General features: G+C 43.6%; 1 protein-coding gene across 2 annotated transcripts in view; it reads right to left on the reverse strand.

Annotated features, from left to right (window-relative positions):
- Window positions 1-16,788, reverse strand: part of TPP2 (tripeptidyl peptidase 2) — an 84,450-nt gene extending 67,662 nt beyond the window's left edge. Inside the window, exons 1-6 of one of the 2 annotated variants that reach the window (XM_090022549.1) lie at window positions 16,289-16,788; window positions 7,786-7,914; window positions 6,290-6,385; window positions 5,931-6,035; window positions 3,948-4,072; window positions 1,587-1,750 (exon numbers count right to left, since the gene is read on the reverse strand). In XM_090022549.1, the coding sequence (XP_089878675.1) occupies window positions 1,587-1,750; window positions 3,948-4,072; window positions 5,931-6,035; window positions 6,290-6,385; window positions 7,786-7,914; window positions 16,289-16,450 (781 nt within the window). In that variant the 5' untranslated portion in view covers window positions 16,451-16,788. The remainder of the gene's footprint in view (window positions 1-1,586; window positions 1,751-3,947; window positions 4,073-5,930; window positions 6,036-6,289; window positions 6,386-7,785; window positions 7,915-16,288) is intronic. The other variant, XM_090022556.1, reaches the window with a different exon arrangement.
- Between the last annotated feature and the right edge of the window lie 277 nt (window positions 16,789-17,065).

Raw genomic sequence — 17,065 nt, forward strand, 5'->3', positions numbered from 1 at the left:
AAAACAACCAAATTACCCTCTGGAGAAAGCCATGAAGGAACAACTACGTTAAAAAAAAGCTGAAAAAGAGGACCATAAATTCTTACACTCATTCACATGAAGAGTGAGGAAAAACTGCATTAAAATGAATGGTTATACACATATGGTCCCTAGCAGACACTGCATTTATCAGATGATTAGCATTAAATGTGTGATAAATTGTAAAGTGTAATGTGGTCAGGCAATATGTGGCATGGTAAAATGGCAAACCAGTGATGAAGATGTTCCCAATTTAATGAGGAACACTGTTGCTGCTAGTTTGTATTGCACTTAAAATTTGAATATACGGCATGGAGCCCAGCACTAAGCTGCACATTGTGACTTTAACTGTCCTTGCACAAGTAGCCAAGGGGTTGCGCTTCAAAATGTGCAGCATGGGCAGCAAGCAATTAAGGAGCTCCTTGGTTCCCAGATACCCGTGCATCACTTCACATGGTGTGGGCAGCTGGAGACCAGGTAACTCTTGCATGCAGAGCTCTCCACACACTTGGGCCTGTCCCGGGGTGGGGTGAATCGGGGCCCCGTGGAGCCAGCCAGAGCACCTGCAGCAACTGCACACTGCCGATGGCTTCATGTCCTGCCTCTTGGCACAACCCCCCCACTGCTGAATCCACCATCAGCTTCCTCATGTCCAGGGGTGGGGCCCTGGACAGGATGATTTGCCCTGGGCCCGCACCCTGATTGGGTCTTCTCTGCAGACACTGGTACATGTATAAATTAGCACTCAAATAAGCAACAGAACACAAAACTGTACAAAGAACATCACCAAGGAAGTAGAAACAAGAGAAATATTATCTCAGTTTAGGCTGAAGCTTCGTTATTTGAGTAGGACTTAGTTAGCAAGGCTAAGCCTACTGACTTCAAAAGTCACACAGGTATTAGTTTTGGAGCTTCGCCTGGTGTGTATATATAAACAGTTCACGACAACTATTAAATGTACTGAAAAGCTAACTTCTCATTTCTTAAAAAACAAAACCATTTTATTTTGAATTGATGCAAATAGATCTTTATAAAATTTCAGCCCAATGCTCAAAAACACAAACACAAACAACAAAAACAAAACTCCAACCCAAAACATAACAGACAACAAAAAAAAAGATAAAACCTCTCATACAAATGCTTAATGTTACATGCAGAAATAGTTTTCATAACTTGCTAGTTTCCAGTCATAATAGTAATTTCAAAAATTTATGTTTTGCTTAAGGTTATGTAAAATTTAAATACATGACATATCAAGAACAATATTTTAACACATGTATGAGGGGTCAATAGCATGCATTTTCATTTTAATTTCACACAACTACATTGATTTCAATTTATGATTTTTTAGAGATTTTAAGCGCCTTGACTTAAATTGTTCCTCCCCCATAAGGAGCAATCTAACAGATGTTTTGCTAATTAAATGAAAAAAAAATGGGTGGGCATATTTTGATATAGGATATTTGGAAAATGAAGCCTATCTTACTTTGTGGGGAAAGAAAAAAAGTGATACTATTTCTGCTTACTGATATACTGAGAATTTTTTCTTTTTACCAATTAAAAATTACCTCCACTTGTCACAATAGAAAGTAGGTTTCCTTCTTCATATATATTAATAGAGTAGTTTAACATCTCTGATGTTCCAAAAGATCCATATTCTTGTGACTCTCTGTAGGTCCTCAACACAGTGCAGTTTGTTAGGTCCCCACATTCACTTGAATCTATGCAGGCTCTGGCAATACAGAAGAGTGTCAAAATATACAAGATAAATCTGTGCACAGCAAGACTTCAATTGTTTCCTTTCCATTTAAAATTACAGAAGCTAGTAGAAGGGCTTTTTAGTTGCATATTTGTTTATAAGTGACTATAGTTAGAATTTTCAAACCTGGATGCTCAAGGTAAAGCTTCTAAATCATGAAGGCATCTAGAGTAACAGTTTAATTTTCCATAAGTGCTGCATCCAGTTGACTTAAGGATTTGTATTTTTTACTCAGCAGCCCAGGGAGAAAAAGTCAAGTCACTTCACTCACATGGCCTAATACTGATTTAAGATCCTAACTTCAAACACTTGTAGTGCTGGTCATTGTGGAAAATACATTACCTACAAAAGAAGTGTTGAATGAACAGTCTTCACAAATTCCAATGCGTGTCACTAATGGGTAATTACCAGGGATCTGGGTTTTCCTTTTCTCACAGAAAAACACAAATTTTCCCTTTTCACTGAGAAAAATATGGATTTCTCATTTTAGCAGAGAAACACTCAGATCTTCCACTTTTACAAAGAGCTCTCTGCAGGCTGGCAGAGTTCCAGCCTGCAAAAGAACAGGTGGAAGCAGAAGGAGAGCCGCCAGGCACATATCCATGCACACGGCTGCCGGGCACCCTGGAAAACACCTCCCTGGGGAAAGGGGGAGGGAAAAGAGGAGGAAATTGAGGCCCCCATAGGGAGGGAGGGAGCTGGGCAGGGCTGGAACTGTTGATCAGCTGGGCAGCGCATGGGGGCTTGGGGCCAAGGGTCAGAATGCGTGGCCGCAGGGCCCCAACAGAGAGCAGGACAGGGCTGCGGGTGGCTTGTTCAGGGGGCAAAGAGGGTGGGGCTGGCTCTTGCTTTTGCATGCACTCCTGGAGGGACCATGGGGGGCATGTGCCCCCTCCCAGATCTGTGCGTGGGGTGGGTGTGGTCTGTCCATTGCAGGCTCACACTGCTGCCTTCCCTTTGGGGCCTCCACAGCCCAGCAAGCAAGACCCAGAATAGAGGGCAGAGCAAGGCCAGGCAGGAAAGCGTCTCGGCACTGCAACCCTGCGCCACTTTGTCAAAGTGCCTCCTACCTGCCTGACAGCAGCAGGGGTAGCGCTGCGGGCTTGGGCCCCTCACAGCTGCCAGGTGAGCAGCGGCTGCTTTGCCAGGGCAGCATGGGGCTTGCAGTAGCAAGGAGCTTCTCCACCTGACCCTACTCTGACTTGCCATGCCAGGTCCCACCCTCTGGGCTGTGGAAGGTCTGCGGGAAGGACAGCAGGGCATGAAGCTTGATCCTGCAGCAGGCAGCCTGCATCCATCTCTCCCATAGGCTCCACTCCAGCTGTGCCACCTGTGGGAGAAGGGGAGCCGGACTCCACACTCTGCTGCCCGCTTGGGCCACAGCAGCTGTTATCTCCCATGGGGGGAAGCCAGGACTCAGGCGCTGTGCAGGGATAGAGGGCTGCGGACCTGGGTCCCTGGCCCTGTAGCCTTGGCGGCTAGGGGGGGAAGGTAGTTGTGGCTTGGGAGTGAGGAGCCTGGGACCCTAGTGAGTGAAGGGGGAGTGAGAGCTCTGATTTTCCATGTTAAAAAGTGCAAAATCAAATACCAACATTTACAGGTATTTAGAATTTATTGATCGAGACACTGGCAGGCTTCCAAAGTTGCTTTAAAATTGTAAATATATCAGTAACACGTTGTGCTCGATTGATTATACTGTACTATACTATAATATGGCATTTAATTTTAATTGTCCATTTAGGGGGTTTTAATCAGAGAATCTGTGATGTTTAAACAGAGAAAACCAGGATCCCCAATAATTACATACAAATAACTAGCAATTTATACACCCAAGAACAGCAAGACAAGACACTTTAATGCATTCTTGGGCAATAGAAGAACATTAAACTACTACTGAAACTGCACTTACTTTGGTCCAAATACTTCACCAGAACTCTGCACAGGCCTGATGACCAAATTACAAGATCATGATGCAGGATCAGAACCTACATAATGGCTACATTAGCAAGCTTTTCTATGATCCTCTTTACAAGCTTGTTTTGGAAGTGTTCTTTAAAAAAATGACATATAATAAGTTCCTCTATTTTCCAGCAATCCAAAACTCAGAGATTCAGTGATTTATATGCACAAGCAAGTTATTTTATAATGGAGCAAAATCTTGAGCATTTACCTCCAGGTATCACCATCATGCCACACTAAGCAGTCATAGACAGGACCAGGATCACTGTATTTTTTCTCAAAAGAATTCAACAGTTCTATGTGACTTTGAAGCTCCTCCTTCTGTAGTTTATTTACCTGGAAAAAGAAGAGAAAGCATAACATATCATTATTTTTATTTTTTTAAGTAACATGAACCACATATTTTCACAAGGTGAAAGGCTTATCATTTTAGCGCTGTTTATTAGTTAATTCAATTACTGGGAACGCTCCTGTCTCCTGACACATGGATGTATTTAAAAAAGGTGCTACTAATATTATTCTTCAGTAGATCATATGCTGTTATATTCATGCTAAATATATTCTTCTAACAAAGCCAATATACCCATTTCTGTTGACATAATTATTGTACAGTACCTTGGCTGGATCTAAGAACAAAAGAGACCAATTTGCAGTAACTATTTTATATTATTTTATAGGAACTCAGGATGCAGGCACAATTTACAAACCACTGAAAATTGTTAAGTCTAGTTTTTAGCCCAGATTACCAGTTTTAATAGTGTCTTACTTTTAAAGAGGTCTTTAGAGCAAATTTAAAGTAAGAAAGATGACAGTACTTGTATCACCGCTTCTTAAGGAACTTATAAGTATTATAAAAGATATGAACAAGTAATGTTTGAAAGCTTAGGGTACACTGTCTTCAGTAGTGACTACCCATATTTCTAGGGTAGTCTGAGGACAGGGCAGGCAGTGTAAAGTAGAAATGCATTTACTTAAGTTATTTTATTCATGCTTGTGAATCAATTTAGGGATATAAAAAAAGGTAACAAACCATTCAGAGTCGTCATTAACAAAGATGATTCACAAGTGCTCCAAAGAGCTCAGAGCACTCAGGGCTGAGGATAACTTTCAGAAACTTTAATAAATCCAAAAAATTGGGCATTCTCCATGAAGTTTAAAAGAGGCAGTCCTCTTGCTCACTGTGACCTGGCCTTACAGCCTGTGGGGCGGGAGGGGGGGCCAACTGGTGTAAAGGCTGAACCACCCCCAACTGGCTGAGGGCTGCCCAGCGCATGACCTGGCCCCTCTTCGTCAATCAGTGGAGAGGCGTGGGACTGCATAACAGACAGCCCACTCAACAATCAGCAGTGTGGAGCGGGCTCAATTCAAAAAGGCTGTAAAATTGGTTTTGCTAGCAGCAACTTAAGTAGACCCCAACTACTAAGGGGAAAAAGAGCTGCCACTCAAGACTACATTCCAGTTGTAACAGTTAAACTGCTATGAAAGCATACAGTGTAAGTAACCCCTGAAAATGTAATTCTGAATAAGAGAGTTAAAGCTAAAACAGTGTCTCTACAGCAGCAGAGGGATTTAGCTATTATACTTTAACAACTGAAATCAATAAAGTATAGGACTGTTACAACAGTTTAAACCAGTGGCTCCCAACGTTTTTTTTTGCTGCGATCCTAAATCTGGGTCACAACCCCTGCCTCCACTTCACTGAAGCCTGGCAGCACTAGCAGACCCCAGGCCAGGCCAGGATTGTGGAAGGCAGTAGCAACGAGAGCCATGTGGACCATGCACCAGGGACAGCCCTGCAGGTGAGAGGGGCAGACCTCCCCACGACCCTGATTTTGGTCATAACCTGAGGTTGGGAGCCACTGGTCTAAACCCTTAGTGAACTGCCTGTCACTTTACGATAACATGCAGCTTTCATGAAAGGAAAATATTTTCAATTTTTTCTACTGAAATCATCACAGATCACAAAATCTATCAGGAGACAATACAGAAAATGAAACCACTTTACTGGAAAAAGTGATATAGAACAAAGTGAGAGTATTCAAAGCCACAGAAGTATTTATATATATTTTCTACTACCCAACAAAAGAATAAAAATATAAAAATAAAATTGTGTACTAGAATAATCTTACTAGGTCTCTTATTCTTCATTTGCAAACTATGAACCATGACAGTTTTTAAAATAAATAGTACAAACTTGTGAAGGAGAGCTATGAACAGCATCAAATTCATCTAGTTTTCTACAAGCTTCTGCTAGAAGTAGTCTGTGAAAAGGATCCCAGAGTTTTTCCTTGCGTTCTTTCTGTAAAAGAAAAAAAGCTAAGATTTTTTCACTAAAATATAACAATATTAGTACTTTGCACATGCAGAGTTGCCAAATGATTCATAGATGATTTAGTACATAAAGAACTACATACAAAACAAATCATGTTACATAAGTTGTTTAAAGCCATAATTTAAAAAAATAAAATAAAAAAATAAAAAAGGTTTTATTATAAAAGGGAATAAATCAATAAAATATGAATACATACAACAGAAACAAAAGGGTAACATTACCTGAATCCTCTCCTTAAGAGCTTTAGGGTAGACATCATAGCCATTTTTCATGCCAATGTGGTACTTGCCTGAAGGATTTATCCAGCTTGTTGGAATCTAGAGCAAACAAATAAGTCTCCAAAATAAAGACAGGCTCACTAAATATAAATATATAGTCAAACTCAAAAAGCAATGCTAAATGTCTACCAAATGCTAAAGTATTATATAAAATGACACAGCTAAATATATTTGTAATGGTTCGGATCCGTCACTGTATTCAAGTGGCAATAACCAACAGGTTTTGCGAGATTAGGTGGCAATCATAATCCCATTCCAAGGAAATGAGTATTAATACATGTGGCACCATATTGAAAACCTCTATACAGGAGTTTTATGGTGGTAGAAACTGAACTATCATTTTACAGAGCTGGCCACTTGTACCAGCTCTAGAATACATTGCCGAAGCAGTATTTTGTTCTGGTTTCTTTTAATCATTATTGTAGGCAATTCTACTTCCTATATTAGATGCTGACATGCCTGAGGTAAAAGTAGAGCTTTACCTTCTGCTATTGCTGGGCTTTCAGACCAAGTTTGCTGACCCTGTATCTATCAGATCAATTAGGACAGAGGACTATATTCTCGCATATACAATCATAAAAAGACTGACACCATGGAGGAGTTCAAATATTGTAAAAAGGTAAAGTTAGAACTTCCATCTCATTAACCTGTCAAAAATCAGTCCTCATAAAGACTATTAATAACAAAAGCAATAGTTGTTCACAAGACTTACCACCTCAGCTGTCTTCTAAACCAGTGGTATCCACCCTTTTTGGGAAGCATGCCACAAAATAAGTCCCATGACCTATTCCAATCCATTTCCCCTGTCACAGGCAGAAGCTACCCATGCAACCTGTGGCACTCATACCACAGGTTGGTCACCTGTTCTAAACCATTTTCAGACCTTTGGGGTCTTAACAGCAAGAAAATGCAATTTTTGTAACTAGAACCATCAGTTACCTAATCAGACTCTTGTCTCCGGATGTCAAGTTTTAATCTGATATATTTTATAAAGCTAGTCTCCACAAATATTAGTATATTTCACATGATCGCACATATTTTGGGATATTTCTAAAGGTATCATGATGTTCTGCTGATCCGTCTTTCAAAACTAAGTTTAAAATATTGGATTTGTCATTTTAAAAATTCCTAAAGGACCAATCAAATAACCAACATTAAGTGTGTTTTAATACTGAAAACACCCAGTGATCAGCAGCCTCTGACCCACAGAACTTAAAGCATAAATAGACAAGATAAACATAACATACAAGCAAAATCAACACCATAATGGTCAGCAAATGTTATGTTAGTTAACACAATGGTCAGCAAATGCTATACTAGTTTGGGGTGGGGCTTAGAAGGTGATACCTGATGCAGAAAAACAAAAAGGATGGAAGAGGGACGTTGAATCCAGCAACAGTAAAGAAAACCCCATACAATGATACTATAGAAACCTTTACCTTTAGAGTTCTTCCAGAAAGACCTACAATTTCCCCATCTTTGGGTTCTACTACCGTGGAAGTGTTTACATCACCACTGCCTGTTGTATCAATAATGTCAGCTATCTTGGGTTTCCCATCAGTTGTAATCTGAAAACAAACAAATAATCACTTGAAATTGAAGATAACCAGATTCTGTCAGTGACACTTCCAACAGCAAACCTGACACCTTCATTGTTATACTTTTTTTTAAAATACACTGACCTACACATTTTAGGCAAGCCTGCATTTTATTCACACACATACAAACAAAACAGCACAGAATTATGTTAACATTATGGTTGCAGATTCATGTGGAGATGAGGACTGCATTTCAATGCTGTTAGCCATGTATAAAAATTATCTGATTTCTGAAAAACAATGTCTAAGAGGCAAGAAAAAGGAAAGATTACATTAATAATGCTCACAGGCCTAAAATCAATGCAGGATCAAAATTTTACATGTTTTTTAACTACCTAAAAAACACCACTTGTATTTCTGAGGAATATCTTCACCTGGCTAAGCCACCCTTTTCCTTCCAAACTTTAAAAAACTAACAGAGAAAAAAAACAAAATAGAATAGTACACATTACATTCCATACTACTGTTCCTCCCTCATCTTGCAGCAGTACAGGAATCATCCCCGGGAAAACAATAAAGGACACAAAATGAAATGAAAAGGAACAAATACAAATCATTAAGGGAGAAGGATAACCTGGGATTTACATCCCAAGCAGTATGCAGTTACAAGCTTGATTTCTTTATGTTTCAAAAATAAATGAGAATATGAATATCCTGTCACATTCAACTGCTGTTAAGAAGTTGTTTATATTGTTAGAAACCCACTAAATAAACACTATGGAAGGAGTGAATTCTTTCCAAGGCAGGAGGCAAACTCACTGGCTGAACAGAGCATTCATACTTTCCCATGTTCCCACCTCAAACTACATGAAAAGCAACCAACTTTACCAGGCTTTACAGGTTGTCACTTCCAACCCTCCACGAAAAAAGATGTGTTGCATAACTTTAGGGAGAAGGTTAGAAAGGTAAAGGAGATACTAGAAACCTTCAAAAGAAAAGTGATAAGGTTGAACCTAAAAAAAATAAATACAATAAAAAGATACCACAGATATCCAGATAGAATTAGATTATGGCATATATTATATAAATTATGGCATATATTATATAATACAGTCAGCCAAATTTCTAAGCCATTTCCAGCACAAGAATACTGGCATAACCATGAGCCTCAGAACACAAAACTTAAGATTAATGTGCCCCAGAGTCAAGATAGGCACATCATCCTCTAGCTTAAATAATAATCTGTGGTTGAATGACTTTGTTCTGCAGTTGTGTTTAAGCTGCCATGGAACTGCATGTGGCTTGCAAACCATGGTTTGGTCACCCCATTATATGGCAATATAGCAAGGTTTCTTCTATGATCCAAAGATATAAGAATGGAAAGAACAGCTCAGCAAAACAATGGACTGAATTAAAAACAGAATTTATCAAAACACTCTTAGGGCATGTCCAGATGAGCACACATGCGCCTGCTGCAGCATCTCAAAGGCACACTGGGAACAAAAAAGTGTTCCTTGCAGTGCATATTTGCAGCATGGGATCTAAATTTGCCAGCTAGAAACCCAAGTATCAAACAAAAATGTGCAGAAAAAGGTAGGGCAAGGCATGCATCTGGCCAGAGTGTCTCTATGGCTACCCCAGCACATTATCACAGCATTCTGGGGGCAAATAGGAGTGGGGCAAGGCTGCAGCATGACCTGGTCCCAGACACTGTCCTAGCTAAGTAGGAATGTGGGGGTGGGGGAGGATTGTGGGTGTGGAAGAGGCTGTGTTTGGGTGTGGAGGAGCTCAGGGGAGGGGTCCTCCACCTGGCACTCAAAGGGCATACAGCCTCCCTGCAGCAGCATTGGCTGTCAAGCGCTCAGGGCCCACAGCTGGCAGAGTACCCCCCACACACGGCACAAACCCAGCCGTCTCAAACCCAGCACCGCCTGTGCTGCATATTGCTGGCCCAGCCTGGCCCAGGGCCATGCGCCTTCATGAAGCACCAGCCTGCTCTGGCTGTTAGCTGGGGTCCCGGCACAGCACGTAGAGGCTGTACATCAGGCTGTGTCCTGCCTCCATGGAGCCAACCCAGCCCAATGGTGTGTGGGTCACTTGGAGGCAGGACCCAGCCCAGCCCGATGCAAGGCCCGTGTGCAGTGCCAAGACCCCAAGTGACAGGCACAGTGGCCTGGTGCCATCCGAAGGCACATGACCCCAGGCCAGGCTGGGCTGGGCCTGCAATTATTCAGCACAGACAGCACTGGGTCTGAGGCGGCCAAGGCTCTACCAACAGCAGGTCTCAAGTGCTCCAAACAGCCGCTGCTGCAGGGGGCTGTACACCCTGTGGAGAGTAGGTGGGGGGACCCACCACTCCTGGGCAGCCCTCCACATACCCACACAGCCTCCCCCCCACCCACAAAATCTCCCACAATGCACCCATAAGCCCCACACCCTCAAACCACCCTGACAATGCCCTCACCCACATACCCAATGACAAAGACCAAACCCCTGCATAAGCCCTATACCCCCACCACAAGCATCACCCCCCCACAAACCCTATACCAATCACACAACCTGCACGTCCAGCTGGCCACATGGGAAGGGACAAGACCTGCTGGTGGGAGCTGTGGCTGCAGGGGCAACTGCCACCCTGTATCCCTGCCATATGCCTGCACCAGTGCTGGGACATGTGGCCCCAGCCTGTGGGGGGCTCCTGGTCCCAGAAGCCACTGGGGGGGAGGGCAGTAGCAGCATGGGAGAGATAGAAAGATTTGGGGGTTGGGGAGCACTCTAGGTAGGCACCAGAGCCAGGCTTAGAGGCCCTCTAGAATAGCCTCTCCAGGGGAAGGCTGCCTTGTAAGAGAAGGGCATTAAGTAGCCCAGTCCCTGAGCCCCAGCCGGTGAGACACAATATACATGAGTAAGAATGTATTTTAAGTTACTATGCAACTGCTTCTAGATACACAATGCAAACACACATAAAATCAGGAGAAAAATATTTTAATTTAAGAAAAATAAGTTATAGTAGATGTTTGATTTCTTTAGTATATGATTTGGGGTTTTTTTTTTTCCAGTTTCAAGATGGCAACCCTGCTCCCAAACGGAGTACTTCTGGGACAAGGGGAGGGACTTCCAGTGGCAAAGGTTAGGGGCAGGACTTCTAGTTCCAAAACGGCAACAAGGGGTGGGGCACCTGTCAAGGGGCAGGGCTACCCTTGTGGCCCTTGACACCTCACCAAAACTCATTAAGCAGTGCTCCAGCTGAAATAATTGCCCAGCCCTGTTACAAACAATCACTTCAACAGCTTCCAAACAAAAGGATACTTGTGCATTCTCATGCAATACTAAAGCTGAGAATTTTTATAGGTTACAGTAGTTCTATAAACATTTAATCAAGATTACACTGAAATACAACAAACATCTGTGACAAGTACCACAAAAAGTAACTCCCATTTAGCAGAAACTAACATATTTTACTTTGAAAAGGCTGCCTAAAGAACTGCTCCAAATGCTAAAGCTAACAGTAATATGTTTTGTTTCTACATAACAAATTTAATCTTCAACAGTTTTAGCAATTGAACATAACATTTACTGAACTGCAGCTATATAATGGCAAAAAATGGTTTTAAAAAATCATTATAAGCAGACTTCAACTCTCTGTTACTGTTTGGTATCTGCAATTAATGTTTACATGTGCAAGTTTTCACTCTCAGAAAAATCAACAAATGTTCCAAAACAGGTACAAGAGGTTTATGCTGAAGACAGGTTTCTATGAATAAATTGTTGGGAGGTGTGGTTGAAACTAGTGCAGATGCATGCAGATATAGCCAGGGAGCTAGTGGTTGGAGGAGCAGAGAGCGAGAGCTCTCGGGTTTGGGGCATTGTTTGAGGAATCCTGTCTGGAACTGTTTCTTTACTGTAAGCTGATCCGAGTTCTACCCTTCACTTGAGGATCCAATAAGTAAGGACCTGTAGTGTCTTTGAGCCAATGAACACCGGTCCAATATTGGATACAGAGTTCCATATCCAAAGATCCCAGATTTCGTCCCTTTTGTTTATGTCCCAGACAGATGCTTCACATTTCATAATTACGTGAAAAAGATTTTGGCTGGCACAAGCCAAGTATAATCAAGAACTTTAATTCTGAAAGCAACACCAACTAATCTAAATAATAAAACTTACTTTTATTATGGACTGTTTTAATATTGGATTACATAATATCTATTGATTGGTTTCAGAACTGATGTCAAAATAAATGTCAGTAATTTTGTTTATGGCAAAGTACTGAAATCCGAAACAATTTACTTGTGCTAAAACAAGAAGCAATTTGTGACATAGTTACAAGTATTTTGTGCCATTTTGGATTTAGAAGGAAAAACATCAGAATGACTATTTTTGTACTGTATTTAGACAATAGTAGTTTAGTAAAATTCAGATGAAATAAGCGACCAGCGGTGAGAAAGAAAAAAACTGTTGTTTATTATTTATTTTAAAGTTGCAACAGCATATATTTTTCAGATTAGCTGGGGCTTTTTGAAACTAATTTAAATAATTTTTATAAATTAATTTAAATCAAGGATTTAAAAATTACTCTGACATCAAGAAGTTCTGCATGTAACAGGAGTGGAGCTGGATAGTCTACTCTTAAATTATCTCAATCTGAAGTCTGATTTAAAGCATGACTGGACATACTCGTGTCAATCCATCGGGCTTGACTGATTTCAACAGAAAAAAAATATAGCTTAAGCTCTTTTATTACATCATAAAAGCTAAGACAATATTCAACAACAAAACTTTTTTGCATAGACTGTTTTATTTAAAAAGAAATCTGATCAAATTGACTACTTTGGCCAAATGCAGTTTCTAGTGGGAAAAACTGCAAGTTTATGAAGTGACAGCAGCTAAAAGCATACTTGACACTTTATAAAACAAACTTGCTAAATGGTATGGTCCTGCACTGAATGGTATGGTTTCTGCACTGAAACATAACAAAATAAGCAACCTAACAACAGAGAGAAGATGGGATAGAGAAGCAAAGGGCACAACAACAGAATTATGCGGTCACCCAATTTAAGTACCCACACATCCTGAAGTTTCAGTCAAGTGAATTGTTTTTGAATTATGGTTGATAAAAATGAGTATTTATCCAGAGTTGCCAATGAAAAAAACCCCACTGCTGCAAGGGAAGCAGACACACAGGACTTTAAAACGAGCAACAGCTGCAAAAGTGAAAGACAACATGATGAGATTAAGTCAAGCTTTGTTTCAGGAAACTTAATTCTTCACAACTAATAGGAAAAAATTAAACCCTTGTAAACCAAATAAAATATACTAGAATCAGACTCTCTTTTAGATGTAGCACAATATACATTGCCTGACATCCTTCAGTAGAACAAAAGAAATAATAATAATAATATTAAGCCCATTTAATTTTCCTGAGCATGCAGCCTAAACATTATATGGTTCTGGGCACCAAAAACATCTAGGAGCTTGCACATCTAACAGTGCTATACTATGCAGCACCCTACTTCATCCATAAAAGAATCTTGTGGCACCCTGGTTGAGAATCACTTCTTTAAAGGAAGGATATCAAAGGTACAGCCTATGGAACCCTATGACACAGCCTCTGGTATTACCCATGGGTCCTCAATTAGAATCATGTGTCATCAGATCAACCCCATGCACTGCACAGAGTCTGTAGACTGCTGGTCCAGGGCACATGCTACATCCAGACCTGGCCCAAGGACCAGCCAAAAACAACTCAAGCAGCCTGTAGGTTTGGATGACCTTCACACCCCTGCTTTAAAGTAGCTTCCTGTCAAATCACAGTCTCCACCCATCCTAATCCCTAGTCTGTTTTTAACACGGTTACACCATCCTTCTTAATATCCCACCCTTCTCCCCCCTCCGTTTTCTCTGTGTGGTCATTCTTTCAGTTCTTTTTTTGGTCTGTTCTCACATCTACTCCATGAAGTTCCCAAAGCACTGCAACCTTTGCCCAGTCCTTTTTTCTTATTATACCCTTTCTTTCTCTAATTAGATCTGCTCACAATTTCATGCATCACATTTAGACATTTCTATTCCTGACCAACTTGTCAATAGCTCCAGGACAGTTCCTCCCTGAATTTACCACCGCCTTCATAAAAAGACATAATGAGTCTTTCCTCCAAAACTCCCTACTACTTTGCTCTGCCATTAAAAGAACCAAATCTCCACACTGTGCACATTTGTAACCTGAGATTCAACTTATAACTCCTACAGACCCTCACAAACTTTGTTTTGACTATACCAAACTCTTTCTTTCTGGTTTTCCTGAAACCCAGACTGTCAGTGAGTCCTGAACATCTCTCACCCCTTTTTGAAGTTCCGGAGTTCCTACACTCCTCTGCATAGGTACACTGATCCCAGAAGCAGTTCAGACTGAATAACTACAATTAGCATGCAAGAAGCAGATTGCAAGGGAGTGTTTCAAGAAAGTTGAATTGCATAGTGCAATGCTAATAAGGCAACCCTAGGAAAGAACAATGGTCACAGGCCATGACTCAGTTTCCCTGCTCCCTACTGAAGTGGCCAAGAGATCTTTATCTCAGAGGAATGGGCAGGAACACAGAAATCTGAACCTGAACTGTATAAAACTCCCCCATACAAAGGCAGAGGGGTGGGAATGTAGAACTTGCCTCAAACCCTGAGGATTGATTCTGAGGACCCTGAGACCTCACCCCCATCAGTAAGTATGTTTGTATTCTCTGCTGTATGTAGCTGCTCTTGTTGCCTGATCTCCAACATCCCAATAAATCAGCATGTAGTTTGGAGGAACCTGCTTTGGCTTTTCTTGCACTTTAGGTAAAACAAAAGCCTGTGTAACAAGACAACATTCCCTTTCACTTCATTCCAAACAGACACATTCTGACCATCTACTCCTTCACCACTGGCCTGCTTTGCCCCATTTCAAGAGGTTCAAACTTTTTCAGGCCCCTCCAAACCTCTGCACTGCTCTATCTACAGCAGGGGTTGGCAAAATATGGCCCACAACAGGTCTCTTGGTCTGGCCCAAGTGCTGTCTGGCCAATAGTGCATCCCACCACCCCCTGGGCTTGCGATAGCTCCACAGCTGGACTGCCTTTCTAGACAGCCCAGGCAGCGCTCCTCTGCACTGCCACTGCTGCCCTGCTAGGCAGCCCAGAGGCAGCTGTGACGGTGGGGGAGAGGAGTCATTGGGCAACCTGGACACAGGCTTCAGACACTGCAGCAAGAAGGGCCTAACAGCGGCAAAGGGAGAGATGACCACTTCCCCCCGATGCCGAGCAGCAGCTTCTGCCCAGCCGCTGCCACTGCTCAGCATGGGCAGGCAGTCCAGACCAGGTGCAGGGCAGGCTAGGGCCACAGGGACTCTGGGCTGTTGCATGGGGCGGGGCAGGGAGAGGGTACTGACTGGCCTACGGCAGCTCCCCAGAACAGCCTATGTGGCATGCAGACCCAAATAATTGCTGCCCCTCAGCTACAGTCCCATCTTCTCCTATAGCAGCCCCCCCCCTTTTGATATGCTACTGACATTAGCTTGTCCACTTCTCATCCAAGCATCCTTGCCACAGTTAACTATACTCTCCTTTAACCTTCCTGTAAAACCGCTGCCTTTCTCCAAACTCCTTCTCAGCGTCCATCACACCTGCTGCCGGATCCAGCTAGAGATGCACACTGCATCCAGTCGCTACTCAGCATGTGTGCGCATACATGCACAGACGTATGAGCAAGCACACACACACACAAAACCCACTCGCCTTGCATCCCCACACCCATCTCTATTTGAAAAAACCCAGCTGCACTGCATCCACACACTGTATGTGAGTGTGCACAAATCACAGATGAACAGATAGGCAGACAGGCATGCACACACAGACACGTGCGCAAGAAAGCAAGTTAGAAACTGAAGGCTGCAGAGGGAAGTGCTCAGAAGGCGCCAAGCCCTAGAGCTCAGGGCCAGGCTCAAAGCACTCAGAGCAGGAACTCTCAGGCCAGGATAACTACAAACAAAACCAAGTGGAGCAAGGAATGCTTGAAAGTCTATTGTGCCCATCCATCCAGCCATCCCCCTGCCCCTTTGTCACATCTTAGTCTAATAAAAGACATCACATCTACCTGAAGACCCTCGCTTGCCTGCCTGCCTTAAGCACTCAGGTAATCCCCCCAACCTGTCCGCTCTAGGCGCAGGCGCCACCGAAGCAGCTTGCCCCGGCAAGGAGGGAATGAATCAGAGGTTAACCCCCCCCCGCCGCCGCCTCCCCACGCCGAGGGGTTGAGGTGGGAAGAGATGCAAGGCGCCTGCTGGGAGCTCCCCGTGGACACCCGAGCCAGCCCCTCCCCGCCGCGAGACGCTTCCCTCACACACACGGCAGGCCCAGCCGCCCCCGCCGTTGCCCACCTGCATGCCCGGGGCGCCCGGGTCGACGCCGGTGTCGAGCACAGCCAGCAGCACGCCGCGCCCGTCGTACTCCGGGTAGCGGCAGAGGAAGGAGGCGGCGCCAGTCTCCTTCTTGGGCAGCAGCCCATGGAAAGGAAACGGCTCTTCGGCGGCAGCCGCCATGATGCAAGCGGAGGGGAGGAGAACAAACGAGCGCAGCGCGCGGCCGGCGGCGACTCCTTGCCCGAAACCCAGCGGTGCAGAGCGCAGGCACCGGCTCGGCCAATCACAGGACACTACAAACCCCAACTTGCCAGCCGGCTGGGAAGGGCTGGCTAGAAGGAGGGGGGAACGGAAGGGACCAATAGGAAGGCGGGACGCAATTCTGCCCGCGACGGAGGTGGAGAGCGCATGCGCGCACCTCTTCTTTTCCCCCCCATCGGGCAGAAGGAGTCAAGACCGCTTGGCTTAGTGATGCAGCCGCTACCCTTTCAAGGCTACTTTTAAAGGGACCGCCTGCCCGGTCCTTCCCATATTAGTGCTATGACTTGATTCAACCGCTTTGGGCTGCGGAGCCCTCCACAGACGACCCGAAGGCACCGCCCACGTGGCTTAGACCGTCGCGGCGCATGAGCCAGGCGTGGGGGAGGAGAGAGAAGGGTTGGGCCAATCAGAACCTCCCGCTGTGACGTTGCAGAGGGTGGGGCTAACCCCCTCCCCCATGGGGGTCTTGTGCTCCAGAGGGTTGGGGGTTGTCCTCAGTATAACATGACAAGGCGTTTTTCTGTGGGGAGGGGA

This window comes from Crocodylus siamensis, chromosome 1 (genome assembly GCF_052110815.1).
Source record: "Crocodylus siamensis isolate JL-2025a chromosome 1, ASM5211081v1, whole genome shotgun sequence".
Classification (NCBI taxonomy): Eukaryota; Metazoa; Chordata; order Crocodylia; family Crocodylidae; genus Crocodylus; species Crocodylus siamensis.